This window comes from Myotis myotis, unplaced genomic scaffold (assembly GCF_014108235.1).
Source record: "Myotis myotis isolate mMyoMyo1 unplaced genomic scaffold, mMyoMyo1.p scaffold_m19_p_13, whole genome shotgun sequence".
In the NCBI taxonomy this organism is placed as follows: Eukaryota; Metazoa; Chordata; class Mammalia; order Chiroptera; family Vespertilionidae; genus Myotis; species Myotis myotis.
The window spans coordinates 18,363,452-18,381,271 of NW_023416317.1; the positions used below are offsets into that span (position 1 = coordinate 18,363,452).

Genomic DNA, 17,820 nt, shown 5'->3' on the forward strand with positions numbered 1-17,820 from the left:
CCGTAGTTTGCCCACGGCTGTGCTAGACCATTCAGTTCCTCCCTGTATGTCACTGGTGCCTTTCAAGCTGTTGCCCCAGTGCTAGAGCTCATAGGGAGTAAGTCCGTTCATGGACCTTTTAAGAGGAACTGCCTGGGACTCACAACAGCCCTTTGTCTCACTCAGCCACAATCACTACTTGTTTTCACAGCCAGAAGTTTTGGGGACTTCTCTTCCTGACACTGGAACCATGGGCTAGGAGTCCTGGTGTTGGGCTGGGACCTATCGATTCTTGGGGTACTTCTACAGCCCAGATATCCTTCCAAATTTTTATCTTCCACATGTGAGTGTGGGACCAGTCTATTTCTGGTCTCTTCCCCCCCACCAGTCTTAATGTGGCTTCTTGTTTATAGCCTCAGTTTTAGGATTTCCATTCCACTAGATGTCAGGCGGTTCTGAATAATGGTTGTTCTGTAGTTACTTGTAATTTTGATGTGGTTGTGGGAGAATGCAAGTACCACATTTACCTACGCCACCATCTTAACCAGAAACCCCATAGATTTATAATTATGCTTTATGCATTTGTCTTTAAAATCTTATTGGAGAAAAAAAGAGGAGTTACCAAAAATATAATATTGGCTTTTATATTTACCTGTGTTATTACCTTTACTAGTGTTTTTAACTTTTTTGTATGACTTCAAGTTATTTTCTATCGACTCCCTTTAGCGTTTCTTATAAAGCAGGTCTGCTAGAACAAACTTTCATCTTTTGTTTATCTGGCAATGTCTTGATTCCTCCTTCATTTTTGAAGAATATTTTTGATGGATATAGAATTCTCTATTGACAGATTTGTCTTCTTTCATCAAATTTGGGAAGTTTTTAGTCACTATTTCTTCAGATATTCTTTCTGCCCCTTTCTCATTCCCCTTCCAGGATTCTCATTATGCCTATGTTAGTACGTTTAATGGTGTGTCACAGGTCTCTCAGAATCTGTTTGGTTGTTTTTTTTTTTTTGCTAATCCTCACCAGAGGATATTTTTTCCGTTATTTTTTTTTTAGAGAGAATGGGAGGGAAGAGTAGAGACAGAGAGAAACATTGATGCAAGAGAGACACATCGACTGGTTGCCTTCCACACATGCCCCAACCAGGCCTGGGCATCAAGCCTGCAACTGAGATACATGCCCTTGACCAGAATCAAACCTGGGACTCTTCAATCTGTAGGCTGACATTCTAACTACTGAGCAAAACCAGCTAGAGCTGTTCATTTTTCTTTATTCTTTCTCTTTCTTGGGCTGGTAATTTCAATTGATCTGTTTCAAGTACACTGATTGTTCTGCCTGTTCAAATTCTCTGTTGAACCCCTCTAATATATTTTTCATTTTAGTCATTGTTTCAGCTCTAGAATTTCCATTTAGTGTTTACAGTTTCTGTCTCTTCATTTATATTCTCTGTTTGGTGAGACATCATTCTGGTTTACTTCTTTGTCTGTAGTTTCCTTTAGCTCTTTAAACAGATTAAAGACAGTGATTTAAAGTCTCTGTCTAGTAAGTCTAGTGTCTGGGCTTCCTTGTGGATAGTATCTGTTCATTTCTTCTTCTTCTGTGAATGGATAATTCTTTCTTAGCATGCCTCATAATTTTTTGTTGAAAACTGCACAGTTTGGATATTATAATGTGATGACTCCGGAAATTGGATTCTCTCCCCTCCCCTCCCTCAGGTTTTGTTTTACTCCTTATTGTGGGCTACAGTTGCTTATTTAGTGACTTTTTTTTATTTTAGAGAGAGATGAAGGGAGAGGGAGAGAGAAAGAAAGAGAAACATCAATGAGACATCAACACCAGCTGGCTGCCTCCTGCACGCCCCTCACTGGAGATCAAAACTACAATCCACGCATAGGCCCCAACTAGGAATTGAACCAGCAACCTCTCAGTGCATGGGATAGCACTCAACCAACTGAGCCATACCAGCCAAAGCTCTGACTGTTTTTTGTTGTGTGTGGTCACTGAAGTCTCTGTTCTGCTAGCTTAGTAGTCAGCTAATGATTTAACAGAGATTCTCTTTTTATTTTTTATTTGTATTGACTTTTTAGAAATAGAGGAAGGGAGAGGGAGAAATAGAGAGAAACATTGATGTGAGAGCATAACATCAATTGGATGCCTCCTGTAAGCCCCCTACCAGAGTTTGAGCTACAACCTGGGCATATGCCCTGGTCAGGAGTCGAACCAGCAGCCTTTTGGTGCAAGAGATGATGCCCAACCAGCTGAGCTACAACGGCCAGGGCAAGAGATTTTCTTAAATGCTTGGATCAAAAAAACAAAAACAACAAATTCCTAGTCTTTGAAACTGGATACTGTGTCTGTGTTGGAGCATACCTTCAACACGCAACCTGGAAGTTTACAACTCTGCTTTGCCTTTACTTCCTGCTTCCACAGGAATTGACAACCAACCAAAGGTGAGAGTTTGGGGCCTTCTCAGGTCTTTTCTGAGCCTGCACCCTGACCATGACATAGACGTGGCTTTCTAGATTCCCAGGAATATGTGGAAGGTTTTCAAAACTCACTCCCCAGCTTTTTCTTCCTGGACTTTTCAGCATGTCTGCTGTTTTCCCCAACTGACATCCTTTCCCGCAGTTGGCAGCAGCTGGTTCATTTGCTTTACAACAAAATTACCAAAGCCATTTCTCTGACTTTTGGAATCCAAAAAGGAGAGAATTTTAGGTCAGGTGAAATGAAGGCAAGCCATTTGCATTAGTTCTTCAGGAAGCTACCAAAAAGGTCAAAACATACAATCACAGTTGTTTGAAAACAAACTCTGCTCTCCCTCCAAGCTGGAAGACTTGCTAGATTTTGACTGGAACTGCAATCAATCTATAGATCAATTTGGGGAACACTGACATTTTTATGAGTCTTCCAGCTATAAACATAATAGATCACTTCATTTTTTAGGTATTCTTTAATTTCTCTTAAATTTTTTTTAGTTGTGTGTGTGTGTGAGCAGGAGTCTCATACATCTTTTTATTGTTTTGTTGTTTTTTATGCTTTATTAAATGATGCTTTCTAAACTTTTTTTTTTTTTTGTAATTGCAAGTATTACAAAGAGTATTACATATGTCTCCTTTTTTTTCCCCCCGCCCTTTACAATCCCCTGGCCTTCCCTACCCCCCAGTGTCTTATGTCCATTGGTTATGCTTATATGCATGCATACAAGTCCTTTGGTTGATCTCTTACCCACCCCCCTCCTGCCCTCCCACCCTCCCCGGCCTTCCTGCTGTAGTTTGACAGTCTGTTCAAGGCAGCTCTGCCTCTGTATCTATTTTTGTTCATAAGTTTATAATGGTTTTTGTTATCCATAAATGAGTGAGATCATGTGGTATTTTTCCTTCATTGACTGGCTTATTTCACTTAGCATAATGCTCTCCAGTTCCATCCATGCTGCTGCAAATGGTAAGAGTTCCTTCTTTTTTACAGCAGCATAGTATTCCATCGTGTAGATGTACCACAGTTTTCTAATCCATTCATCTACAGATGGGCACTTAGGCTGTTTCCAGATCTTACCTATGGTGAATTGTGCTGCTATGAACATAGGGGTGCATCTATCCTTTCTGATTGGTGTTTCTGGTTTCCTGGGATATATTCCTAGAAGTGGGATCACAGGGTCAAACGGGAGTTCCATTTGTAGTTTTTTGAGGAAACTCCATACTGTCTTCCATAGTGGCTGCACCAGTCTGCATTCCCACCAGTAGTGCACAAGTGTTCCTTTTTCTCCACATCCTCTCCAGCACTTGTCGTTTGTTGATTTGTTGATGATAGCCAGTCTGACAGGTGTGAGATGGTACCTCATTGTTGTTTTGATTTGCATCTCTCGGATGATTAGTGACTTTGAGCATGTTTTCATATGTCTCTTGGCTTTCTGAATGTCCTCTTTTGAAAGGAGTCTATTTAGATCCTTTGCCCATTTTTTGATTGGATTGTTTATCTTCCTTTTGTTAAGTTGTATGAGTTCCCTATAAATTTTGGAGATTAGGCCCTTATCAGATATGACATTGGCGAATATGTTTTCCCAATGTCATATCTGATAAGGGCCTAATCTCCAAAATTTAGTTTTCTTGTTGTTTTGTTGATGGTTTCTTTTGCTGTGCAGAAGCTTTTTATTTTGATGTAGTCCCATTTGTTTATTTTCTCTTTAATTTCCAATGCCCTAGGAGCTGTATCGGTGAGGAAATTGCTTAGGCATATGTCTGAGATTTTGTTGCCTTTGGATTCTTCTAGAATTTTTATGGTTTCCTGTCGTACATTTAAGTCCTTTATCCATTTTGAGTTTATTTTTGTGTATGGTGTAAGTTGGTGGTCTAGTTTCATTTTCTTGCATGTATCTGTCCAATTTTCCCAACACCATTTATTGAAAAGACTATCTTGACTCCATTGTATGTTCTTGCCTCCTTTGTCAAATATTTATTGAGCATATTGGTTGGGGCTGATTTCTGGGCTCTCTATTCTATTCCATTGATCTATATGTCTGTTCTTGTGCCAGTACCAGGCAGTTTTGAGGACAGTGGCTTTGTAATACACCTTGATATCTGGTATTGAGATCCCACCTACTTTGTTCTTTCTCAGGATCGCTGCAGCTATTCGGGGTCGTTTTTTATTCCAGATGAATTTTTTGGAGAGTATGTTCTAGGTCTGTGAAATATGCCATTGGTATTTTAATGGGAAGTGCGTTGAATTTATAGATTGCTTTGGGCAGTATGGACATTTTAATGATGTTGATTCTACCAATCCAAGAACATGGTATGTTCTTCCATCTCTTTATGTCTTCCTCTATCTCTTTTTTCAACGTCCTGTAGTTTTCTGAGAAGAGGTCTTTTACCTCTTTAGTTAAGTTTATTCCTAGGTAGCTTAATTTTTTTGGTGCGATGGTAAATGGGATTGCTTTTTTAGTCTCTCTTTCTGTGAGTTCACTATTGATGTATAGAAGTGCCATAGATTTCTTGGCGTTAATTTTGTATCCTGCTACATTGCCGAATTCTTTTATTAAGTCCAATAGTTTATTGATGGAGTCTTTAGGGTTTTTTAAGTATAATATCATGTCATCTGCAAATAAGGACACTTTTACTTCTTCTTTTCCAATTTGGATGCCTTTTATTTCTTCTTCTTGTCTAATTGCAATGGCTAATACTTCCAGTACTATGTCAAACAGGAGTGGTGAGAGTGGGCATCCCTGTCTTGTTCCTGTTCTTAGGACAAATGGTGTTAGTTTTTGTCCATTGAGTATGATGTTGGCTGTTGGTTTGTCATATATGGCTTTTATTATGTTGAGGTATGATCCTTCAATTCCCACCTTGCTGAGAGTTTTTATCAAAACTGGGTGTTGAATTTTGTCAAACGCTTTTTCTGCATCAATTGATATGACTATGTGGTTTTTTTCTTTCAATTTGTTTATGTGATGTATCACGTTTATTGATTTGCGGATATTGTACCATCCTTGCATCCCTGGGATAAATCCTACTTGGTCGTGGTGTATGATCTTTCTGATGTACTGCTGGATTCGATATGCTAAGATTTTGTTGAGGATTTTGGCATCTATGTTCATGAGGGATATTGGCCTGTAATTCTCTTTCATTGTGTTGTCTTTACCTGGTTTTGGTATTAGAGTGATGCTGGCTTCATAGAATGAGCTTGGAAGTGTTCCTTCCTCTTGGATTTTTTGTAGTAGTCTGAGGAGGATAGGTTTTAGTTCTTCCTTGAATGTTTGGTAAAACTCCCCTGTGAAGCCGTCTGGTCCTGGGCTTTTGTTTGCTGGAAGCTTTTTGATGACTGCTTCAATTTCTTCCATAGTTATTGGCCTATTGAGATTTTTAGATTCTTCCTGATTAAGTTTTGGAAGGTTGTATTTTTCTAGGAATATGTCCATTTCCTCCAGGTTGTCTAGTTTGTTGGAGTAGAGTTGTCCATAGTATTTTTTAACAATCATTTGTATTTCTGTGGGATCTGTTGTTATTTCTCTTCTATCATTTCTGATTTTGTTGATTTGGGTCCTTTCTCTTTGCTTCTTGGTGAGCCTGGCTAGAGGTTTGTCAATCTTGTTTATCCTTTCAAAGAACCAGCTCTTTGTTTCATTGATTTTCTGTATTATTTTTTTGGTCTCTATGTCATTTATTTCTGCTCTAATCTTTATTATCTCCTTCCTTCTGCTCACTCTGGGCTTTTCTTGTTGCTCTCTTTCTAATTCTTTGAGCTGTAGATTTAGATGATTTACTACCATTTTTTCTTGTTTGTTGAGATAGGCCTGTAGAACTATAAACTTCCCTCTCAGGACTGCTTTCATTGCTTCCCAAAGGTTTTGGATTGTTGTGTTTTCATTGTCATTAGTTTCCAGGATGTTTTTAATTTCTTCTTTGATCTCATTGGTAACCCAATCAATATTTAATAACGTGCTGTTCAGCTTCCAAGTGTTTGAGTATTTTGAGTTGTTTTTATTGTAGTTTATTTCTAATATTATGGCCTTGTGGTCTGAGATGATGCTCGGTATGATTTCAGTCTTCTTGAATTTGGGGAGACTTTGTGAACCAATATGTGGTCTATTTTTGAAGATGTCCCATGAGCACTTGAGAAGAACTTATATTTTGTGGCTTTGGGGTGAAGTTTTCTTTAGATGTCAATTAAGTCCATCTGATCTAGTGAGTCATTTAGGATTGCTGTTTCTTTGCTGAGTTTTTGTCTAGCGGATTTATCCAGTGATGTCAGTGGTGTATTAAAGTCCCCTACTATGATTGTATTGTTGTCGATCTCTCCCCGATATCTTCCAGGAGTTTTCTTATGTATGTGGATGCTCCTGCATTGGGTGCATATATGTTTATCAGGGTTATATCCTCTTGTTGTATTGATCCCTTTAGTATTATGAAGTGGCCTTCCTTATCTCTTGTAATGGCCTTCACTTTGAGGTCTATTTTGTCTGATATAAGTATTGCTACCCCAGCTTTTTTTTCATTTCCATTTGCCTGAAAGATATTTTTCCATCCCTTCACTTTCACTCTGTGTGAGTCCCTTCTAATGAGGTGGGTCTCTTGTAGACAGCAGATATATGGGTCATGTTTTTTTATCCATTCAGCCACTCGATGTCTTTTGATTGGACCATTTAGTCCATTTACGTTTAAAGTTATTATTGAAAGGTACTTGTTTGTAGCCATTTCTATTTTTTTTTTTGGTGGCTGTTTTCTTTCTGGACTTTTTAGTTCTTCTTTTTACACCAGTCCCTTTAGCATTTCTTGCAATGCTGGCTTGGTGGTGATAAACTCCCTTAGCCTTTTTTTGTCTGTGAAGCTTCTTATTTCCCCTTCAATTTTGAATGATAGCCTTGCTGGATAGAGTATTCTTGGATTCAGTCCTTTGCTTTGCATCACTTTGTAAATTTCTGTCCATTCTTTTCTGGCCTGATGTGTTTCTGTTGAGAAATCATTTGATAATCTGATGGGGGATCCTTTGTAGGTAACTCTCTGTTTCTCTCTTACAGCCTTTAACATTCTCTCTCTGTCTTGTACATTTGCCATCGTTATTATGACGTGTCTTGGTGTGGGTCTTTTGGGGTTCATCTTGCCTGGGACTCTCTGTACTTGTGTAACTTTTTTCTTCCCCATATCTGGGAAGTTTTCTGACATTATTTCTTCAAATAGATTTTCTAATCCTTGTTGCTCTTCTTGTCCTTCTTGCAGCCCTATTATGCGTATGTTACTTCGTTTCATGTTGTTCCGAAGCTCCCTTAGGCTCTCCTCCTGCTTTTTAATTTTTTTCTCCAGTTGCTGTTCAGATTGAGCTTGTTTCTCTGCCTTATCATCTAATTCACTAATTCGGTCCTCTGCTTCTTCTAGTCTGCTGTTGAAACTTTCCATGGTGTTTTTGATTGTAGCTATATCATTTTTCATTTCTTCCTGATTCTTGCATAGGTTGTTGATTTTCTCATCCATCCAGTGAATGAATTGTACAACCATTATTCTGAATTATTTTTCTGTCATGTTGCATGCTTCAACTTCATTAATTTCCTTTCTTGGCGACTCCTCATTGTCTTTCCTCTGGGTGTTGTTTCGTCTCTTCATTCTGATTATCTCCCAATGGTTCAAATGTCTAGTTGCGTGGGCCTGGGCCGTGTGCAGTGGAAGCCTCCCACCACCCTAGTGTCACTGAAGAGCTCTGACACTAAGATGTGTGGTTGTTGTGGGTTGGTGGGAACCAGGCTCGCTCAGAGTCAGTGTTGTCAGCACTCAATGTGGCCTCGTATGCGCCCTTAGAATCAGGGACCCTGCCTGCACCGTGCTGAAACAGAGACCCCCCCTGAAGCGTGTTGAAAACCAGAGCCCACTAGCGTGCGCCAGGAGTCAGAATTCCCCAGAATCCAGTATCAGAGTCTCTGTAGCTTCGCGCGACCTTGCCTTGAGAATCAGGGTCCCTGTGTGCCCTTGCACCAGGAATTGGAGTCACTGGCTCTTAGTATGAATGCACAGGAAATCAGGATATCAGGCGCAGGTGAAAAGAAACACAGTCAAGTCACTGGTGCTTGGTGCTACCTCCTGCCCAGAGAATCAGGGTCCCTGGGCCTGTGATACGCGGGACAAATTCCCGGTGTTCGCTTGATTGCTCCCAGCCCAGGGCTCAGAAGCCGGCAGTGCGCCTAGGCTCAGTTCCTGGGGTTCGCGTTTGCTCCCAGCCCAGGGCTCAGAAGCCGGCAGTGCGCGTAGGCTCAGTTCCTGGAGTTCGCACGTTTGCTCCCAGCCCAGGACTCCTGAGCCCGGCCCTACACGGGATCAGTTCCAAGGTGCTTGCGCACTTCCAGGCTAAAGTTCCTGGAGCACTGAGGCCCTGGCAAGGGGTGGGTCTATCAGTTAGTTACTCTGGTGCTGCCCGCAAGCCTGCGGGAAGGGGGGATGGCCTCTGTTACTCACGGATCTGCCGCGGAGATTTCTGAACTTTTGGTTTCCCCAGGTCTGTAGCTGTGGTCACAGGTCTGTGTCCCCAGTGGCTGCAGGGTCCTGGTATGCATCTGAGATCAGACTGGGTGGTGCTGAGGCCAGGATCCTAGTCTCCAGCAGCTCTGTTTCCCAAGATGGCGTGGTCGCTGTGCCTGTGCTGGCCGCCCAGGAGTGTCCGCGCAGGGAGCAGGACTCCGCCACCTAAGACTGCCAGGTTTAGCAGCCCCTTATAAGACCTGCAGAATCTAACTGTCCCTAGCTCATACACACACACCACACGCATCCACACACTCCTCTATCACTTCCTTGCGCTCTCACACTCTCTCCCTCCCTAACTTCCTGCTGGTCGCCATTTTTGAAAGTCCGCTTTCTAAACTTTTATCTTTCTCTGTCTTTTGAGGGCCAGTCAGCAGGGCACAGAGATACTATATGCATTCCAAGGATATCAGTCATTTTTACTTTTTAGCTGTGAGAAGAATTTTTACCCTTTCCAATTTTTATTTTTCCTTCTGCGAAATATAGAAAATTAAAACTGTTCCTTCTCTGAATTGAAAAGCCTTGGATTATATAAAGTATTATGTAAGTCCAAGGAAGTGATAGTAACTATAGCTATTTTAAGCTTCTAAAATGTTTCTGACCTATTGTTACAAGTTTTACAAGTATTGCTAAATTGTTAGTAATGAACACTCCTATTAAGATCAAGATCAAAATAGGGATTTTCTTATCACTTTTATTAAACTTAGTTTTGGAGGCACTAGCCAGTGCAGTTAGAAGTAAGAGCCAGAAATTTAAAATAAGGAAATTAAGTAGATGGAAATTTAAGAGAATCCATTGTACAACCATGACATTCAATAAGATGGTTGAGTATAAAACTAACAAATCAATTTTGTTTAAGAATTCACTAATTTCAAAATATGATACCTTGGGATAAATTTTATAGTATTTGTGTCACATCTATATAAAGAAAGTTTTTAAATGCTATCTTTAATGCATTTAAAAGGAAATCACTTGAACAAATTGAAAGGCATACCATGTGCTTGACTAAAAAATCTCAACGTCACAGAAATATTCATTCTCTCTAAATTAATCTTTATAATGTGATTCCCAGTAGATAAGCCAATTAAAATTTTCTTGTAACAAAGTTGGGACTAAATAAACTGATTTTTTTTTTAATATATTTTATTGATTTTTTACAGAGAGGAAGGGAGAGAGAGAGAGAGAGAGAGAGAGAGAGAGTGTGAGTTAGAAACATTGATGATGAGAGAAACTTCCATCAGCTGCCTCCTGCACATCTCCTACTGGGGATGTGCCCGCAACCCAGGTACATGCCCTTGACCGGAATCGAACCTGGGACCTTTCAGTCCACAGGCCGACGCTCTATCCACTGAGCCAAACCGGTTTCGGCTAAATAAACTGATTTTTAAAAATCATGTCAAAATATAAAATAAAAATCAGGAAAATTCTGAAAAGCATAGTGAATGGGGGTTGGGGGGGTGGTTGATCCTTACCATATATTAAAACATGATAACACTGTAGTAATTAAAATCATTTATGATTGTATATATTTTTAATATTTGGTTAATTCATTTATCTGTTGATGGGCATGTAGGTGATTTCTACCTTTTGGCCATTGTGAATAATGTTGCTATGAAAATTGATGTATAGTATCTATATGAGTTCCTGCTTTCAGTTCTTTTGGGTATTTATCAAGCAGTAGATTTGCTGGATTATATAGCAATTGTATTTAACTTTTTTTTTTTAATTTTGTTTTATTGCTTAAAGTATTACAAAGAGTACTACATATACAACTGTATTTAACTTTTAGAGAAACTGCCAAACTGTTTTCCACAGCAGCTATAATATTTTACATTCCCATCAGGGTTCCAGTTACTCCACATCCTTGTCAACACTTATTATTATTTTTTTAGTGTAATAGCCATCCTAATGGGTTTGAAATAGTATCTCATTGTGATTTTTTTTTAAATTTCCCTTATGATTAATGATGTTGAGCATCTTTTGGTCATTTGTATATCTTTTCTGGAGAAATGTCTATTCAGAGCCTTTGCCTATTTTTTTAAACTTTTTTTTAAAAGAATAGTTTATTGACTTTTAGAGAGAGGAAGGGATAGGGAGAGAGAGAGAAAAATATCGATGGGAGAGTACAACATTGATTGGCTGTCTCCCGCACACCCCCTAACCGGAATTGAGCCCACAACTTGGGCATGTGGCCTTGACTTGGAATCGAACCAGCAACTTCCTAGTGCATGACTGACATCCAACTAACTGACCCACAATGGGCATGGCCCTTTGCCTGTTTTTTAATTGGGTTATTTGCCTTGTTATTGTTGTAGGAAGTCTTTATATATTCTTAATACTAAACTCTTACCAGAGATATGATTTGCAGATATTTCTGGGTTCGTTGGGTTATCTTTTTACTTTCATGATCATGTCTTTCAAAGCACAAAAATTTTTAATTTTGATAAAGTCCAGTTTATCTTTGGCTGCTTGTGATTTTAATAGCACATCTATGAAACTGTTGCCTAATAAAAGGTCACAAAGATTTACACCTACTACTAGTATGTTTTATGTTAAGAGTTTTTAAGAGTTGTAGCTTTTACATTTAGATCTTTGATGCATCTTGAGTTAATTTTTGTATATGGTATAAAGTCAGTTTCGAACTCAGTTCTTTCGCATATAGAAGTCCAGTTGTCCCAGTGCTATCTGTTGAAGAGACCATTCTTTCCCAGTGAATTGTCTTGGCATCCTTGTCCATCAATTTTCCATAAAAACCCAGTTGTACCAGTTAATTTCTATTATTTTCAATTCTATTGCATTAATCTACATGTTTATCCTAATGCTTGTATATACCCTTTAAATCAGGGGTCCTCAGACTTTTTAAACAGGGGGCCAGTTCACTGTCCCTCAGACCGTTGGAGGGCCGGACTATAGTTTAAAAAAAAAAACTATGAACAAATTCCTATGCACACTGCACATATCTTATTTTGAAGTAAAAAAACAGAACGGGAACAAATACAATATTTGTATTTGCATGTGGCCTGCGGGCCGTAGTTTGAGGACCCCTGCTTTAAATCTTCTGACTTTTGAATCAGATGGTTGTATTAATTTAAAAATAAAAATTGGAAATAATTGTTAGCTATGACCACAGTGTACTCTGACTTCTCTCCAATTTGCTCTTTCAGGAAAGTGTGCTGTGTTGTCATTCAAGGACTTCCTCTCCTGCAGACCAACTGAAATACCAGAAAATGACGTTTTGCTTTGTGAGAGCCGCTACAACGAGAGTGATAAGCAAATGAAGAAATTCAAGGGACTGAAGAGGTTTTCACTCTCTGCTAAAGTGGTAGATGATGAAATTTATTACTTCAGGTAAAGCTTGGAAAACTAAGGAAGAAAGAACACTTCGACTCTTAATAGTAAAACTGATATCAAAGTAGTGTAGTGCAGGGTGGGGTTTTTTTGTTTGTTTTTTTTAATATGTTTTAAACTAGATCAGTATACATTTTAAATAGAAAACATTAATTTAGTTAAAGATGTTTTTATTTAATCCTCACCCCAGAGTGAGGATATTTTTTTCATTGATTTTTAAAAATATATTTTTATTGATTTTAGAGAGGAAAGGAGAGGATGAGAGATAGAAACATCAATGATGAGAGAGAATCATTGATTGGCTGCCTCCTACACACCCCACACTGTTGATCGAACCGAGCTTCATTGATTTTTAAAGAGCATGGAAGGGGGGTGGGTGGGAAGGAGAGAGAGAGAGACATTGACATGAGACACACATCAATTGGCTGCCTCCTTCTCGCACCCTGACCGGGGCCGGGAATTGAACCTGCAACTGAGGTATGTGCCCTTGACGGGGAATCGAACTCACATCCCCTTGGTCTGTGGGCTGGCACTCTAACCACTGAGCAAAACCAGCCAGGGGTAGTTAAAGATTAAAAGAAATCCTCATAATCTGCTGAGATGTGGTAACTGATCTAATGGTGCCTGTTGGCCTAAACTCCAGTAATTACAATGTGGAGGCAGAAATCTTTGGTTCTGGTTCATAGTCTAAAGATTACACAGTTCACAAATTACGAAAATTATTTTTACTATATGGGCAACTAGATCCTAACTTTGGACCTAGTATTTTTGTGGGTATTCAGCAAAATCCTTTAAAAACAAGCATCTGACCCTAGCTGGTTTGGCTCAGTGGATAGAGCGTCGGCCTGCGGACTGAATAGTCCCAGGTTCAGTTCTGGTCAAGGGCACATGCCCGGGTTGCAGGCTCGATCCCCAGTAGGGGACATGCAAGAGGCAGCCAATCAATGATTCTCTCTCACTGATGTTTCTATCTCTACCTCTCCCTTCCTCTCTGAAATCTATATATATATACATACACTTTTAAAAGAATGTTTTTCAAAGCATCTGTAAGTAGGTATGGCTTTATAAATACACACTTACGTTATTTTCCTTGCTGACTTAGAGTGTACACTGCAGATTGCAGGCAGTCATTTCTAGGCATTAAGGTAGAACACTGCTTTCTGACTAGTTCTGGAGTTTTGTTAGCTGATTTTCTTTTTATGTCACTTCTTTTAGAAAACCAATTGTTCCTCAGAAGGAGCCTTCACCTTTGTTGGAAAAGAAGATCCAGTTACTAGAAGCTAAATTTGCTGAGTTAGAAGGTGGAGATGATGATATTGAAGAGATGGGAGAAGAGGACAGTGAGGTCATTGAGCCTCCTTCTCTGCCTCAACTTCAGACTCCCTTGGCCAGTGAGCTGGATCTCATGCCGTACACACCCCCACAGGTGAAGGTGACAAGTTCCGGTTATTTGTCTTATTCCCAACTTTGGTTTGCAGCAGACTCAAACCAAAGTAAGGAGATGTCCAGCCCCTGTATATGAGTTTCAACCTAGAATTCTGCAAGAAGAAACAGATTTCTTTTCCTCAGTGCCATTAATTATTTAAAGTTTAATATATTTTTTTAATTTCATACATTGCTGTTTTTAATGGCAGGTTTAGTTAGAAAGTTCTCCTTGCCTTGTGTTGAAGAAAAGCAGTGAGGAACAGCATCATCCTGGTACTCTTATCTTTTATTCCCTCTATCTTTTTAGTTTCTTCTTCTTTAGGACCTCATTTTTTTGGTTGAGGTGATCCCTGTTGGTGTTTTTTTCTCATTTAGAATTTTCTCAAGACTTAATTATGAGGTCATCATTACAGATTGCAGTCATGGAATTCAGTGAAATTTCCGTTTATTTCTTATATGGTAAGAGGCAAGGAAGAGCTGTGTTTTAACCAAGGAAATGGCTTTCTATAAACTGAACATGTTTATAAAATAGTAACTATTGAATCAAAAGTTCCTGGCTTCCAGAAACTTTGAGCAGTTAACCAAATACAATGTTCTGATGCACTCTAAGAGCTTTCTGTCTTACAGTCTACCCCAAAGTCTGCCAAAGGCAGTGCAAAGAAGGAAAGCTCCAAACGGAAAATCAACATGAGTGGCTACATCCTGTTCAGCAGTGAGATGAGAGCTGTGATTAAGGCCCAGCATCCAGACTACTCTTTTGGGGAGCTCAGCCGACTGGTGGGGACAGAATGGAGAAACCTTGAGACAGCTAAGAAAGCTGAATATGAAGGTAAATAGAGACTAGACACAACTGTCTCACCTTTCTAAGCAAGGGGATGTTTTCAGGAATGCATGTGCATAGACAGGTTTTACTCTCTTATTCTTACCACTTATACATGAACATTGTGCTGGGGACTGTCTCAAATGGCTCCCATCCAGCAGTTTAAATACCAGCCTTGTCCTGACTGAGCAAGCACTGCCCCTGACTTGGCCTCTGATCCTGGGGTGTTTGTTTTTTTTAAATCTCTCAAACCAATATTTTGTTATTAAAAATTGCATGATTTTCTTCTTTCATTGAGTCCTGTGAGCATACATGTTAAGCTGGGGAATGATTGTACAGGGATATTAAATATAATTTTGCTTAAAATTCATCTGAAAGTGAGCTTTTAGTATCGGTGGTCTTCTATTATGGCTCTTGATAAGCCATATGTTTAAACTTCATCTTGAAGCTTGGCTGAAACACTTGGTTTCCTAGGTCAGTCCTGGGCTGTGCTGTGTCTGCATTCATAGTTACTTTTAAGGCACTTGGAATCTCTTTGATAAAGCTCATCTGCCTCATACTCTATAATGAAATCATTTTGGGCCATGAGCTATATAATTTAAGGATTTGATGATTCTTAGCCATTAGGGATAAAATACTTGAGAGAGATTTTTTGTTTTTCTGTTTGTTTTTTATTATCAGTCAAGGCTTTAATAAAGAAATAAGTAGTAAACATCAGATTAGTCAGGACCTTTGCCCTTGGAGCTGTATTATTTCCATTTGGAATTATATGTAATGGTTTATTTTGCCAGTTTAGGGCCATCTCTCAGTGGTTGAACATAGTGGTCCACTATTACTCTGCTTGGCCGAGTCCAAATCTATTATTTTCCATCAAACATAAAGAAATTAATTGTTAAGGCTGCCTCCTTTATTAAAGTGTATGGAGTTTCTAAAAATAAAAGGGCTCTTTTTTAAAAAAAAAATTCTTTTCAGTTATTATAATTGATTGCTTATTATAAAATTACCTGGCAGGCTTCCCCAAAGATCTTCTGCAGAAACCTAATCCTACAAGATGCTCAGCTGAAAAGCACTGTGGCAAAACTAGTTGAGAAGCACTCCAGACATTTTTTTCTCTTGGCAACTTACAGTGCCTATTCTTAGTTAAAATCTTTAAGACCTACAGTAAAGAACCTGTTTTTTTTTTTTTTTTCCACCTGGCACTTTCTTAAACGTGGCCAAGTATTCATATATTATCTGTTAATATCCTAAAGAACTAATATTTTATAGAATATACTTTGAGAAGCCCTATTCAGTTTTACAAGAACCTAGAACTTTGGAGAGCTTTGGTATTTCTGACCGTAGTAAAGGTTAAAACCAAATATATCACTCAGTTGGAGAAGTGTTGGAATGAAGCTCACATGGGTATAAAACCTGGTCCAGAGTAAATGAAGCTAATACTACATGGCTGATTACTTAAAGTGTGAACAAGGAGATAATGTAAAAGTAAAAATGCTGGAGCAGGGCTGAAAAGACGAAGAACTGATAGCTCCTGGGACATCATCCCACAATTAAAGGGTGGCTGGGATTCCTGAGAACCAAGTGAGAGTGAATGATGAGACGCAGCAATGTCTGTCTGAGACACAAAAACTGAACTTTTGTTTTGACCCATTGAATTCAAAACCCAAAGTTTGGAGTTTAGCTGGTTTCACTTAATAACTTTCTTTTCTAAGACAGCCCAAGTGGGCTCCTCCCAGAAAGAGCCAACAATAGCCAGTCTTGTCTTTGATCCACAGGCCTGAATTTTTCTATTTTCAGCTCCATTTCTTTGCTCTCCCATTTTACTGTATCATTTGTATAATGAAAATACTAGAATTTAATGTGCAGGGTCTAGATCACTGACAGCTCAAGGAAATAAATAGGTTGTTTAAATGGCCTTTATCCCTCACGTTCATTGTACAGAGGATCTGTAAACTGGGACAATATTAGTGAGTGATGACAAGCCTATGCAGGCAACTGTGTCAAGGCCAAAGGTTTGATTTGTTTGATTTTCACATTCTTACATAAAGGGGGACTGGAGCTATTGCTTCTTGACTCTTTTAAAGCCATGTGACCTCGGGTTATTTTTCCCCTCCATAGATCAGCCAGTGGTAGGCCTTCTGAATTCCATGTTGGAGGGTCAATGTGTAGCAGTTGGAGTGTGATACCAGGAGTCAGGGCCACAGGTTGCTGGTTCTCTCTATATCTTTGGACAAGTCACTGCCTATATTCTAGCCTCAGTTTTCCCAGATGAAGAGTGGGGAAGATTGCTTATTTATGAATGGTGAAGCAAAATAAACCCTGTTTTGTGGGAGCTTTGGGAATACACATTTCTAGAGTTCCCTAGTAAGGGTCCAGCCTGTTCGCTCCTAAAAAGATGGAATGTGATCATTGGGGCTACTGGCTATGGAGATGAAGGCAAAAAAGCTCACAGGAGTGAGGGGTATAGGAAGGTGTGTTCCAGAGCCCAGAACTGGCACAAGCAAATGCTCCTCTTGCATTTCAGATGAAATGATAGTGAATTTTGGAACTTTTGCTTATATAGGATGATTTATGGTCAGTATTGAACTGCTCAGCTTCAGGAAACCTGGTTCTGTCACTATATTGTCCATTGCTTCATACATGTATATGTAATTCCCTTCTTTTGATGACTATAGCCTTGAGTATCGGGGTTTTTTTTCCTTTGGGGTTTATTAAACATGACCTCTTTGCTTCATTAGAATGTAGAAATTAGCATTTAATGTCTCTAAAACCTTGTGGAGAGGCAGTGAACTACTTTTCCCTTACAGAGTTAATTTTCTTCAGCTGCTAAAAATCCCATGACACTAATAACAAGAATCCTCAAATTTTAATAAAATTGGGTGCAAGGAGGCAGGAAAATATAGTAAGTAACAATTGTGCCAAAAATTATAATGGGCCATGGAATTGCTTCACATTGAAATTATAAATAATTTGCAATGCTTTTAATACTAGAATAATGGTAGCGCTTCTCATCTTCAGGGTGCCTTGTGAGATTAACCATGTTGGTTTCGCTGGTGACGTGTTTAAACAAAATCTGTGCTTTCTGAATGTGTGTTGAAGTCTTAACATTCTTGAAATCTTTGCAGACCAGTTCTCAAGATGGGATAGGAAAGCTGGACTCTAGTTTACCAAGTGAAATCAGCCCGAATCCTCCTGTGTTGAGACTAGTCATCTACTGTTCCTTCCATTGAGACAGAACTGTTGCCTGTGTTTTTA

At 39.2% G+C, this 17,820-nt stretch overlaps 1 protein-coding gene across 24 annotated transcripts in view; it reads left to right on the forward strand.

Annotated features, from left to right (window-relative positions):
* PBRM1 (polybromo 1) overlaps positions 1-17,820 on the forward strand; it is a 134,826-nt gene that overhangs the window by 106,054 nt on the left and 10,952 nt on the right. For 12 of the 24 annotated variants that reach the window (XR_004971477.1, XM_036331957.1, XM_036331960.1 and 9 more), the window contains 3 exons: positions 12,140-12,323; positions 13,539-13,755; positions 14,376-14,577. Coding sequence is in view for 23 of the 24 variants with exons in the window: in XM_036331957.1 (XP_036187850.1) it covers positions 12,140-12,323; positions 13,539-13,755; positions 14,376-14,577 (603 nt within the window). In the remaining variant the exon portion in view is untranslated. The remainder of the gene's footprint in view (positions 1-12,139; positions 12,324-13,538; positions 13,756-14,375; positions 14,578-17,820) is intronic. The other 12 variants (XM_036331954.1, XM_036331968.1, XM_036331962.1 and 9 more) reach the window with 1 other exon arrangement.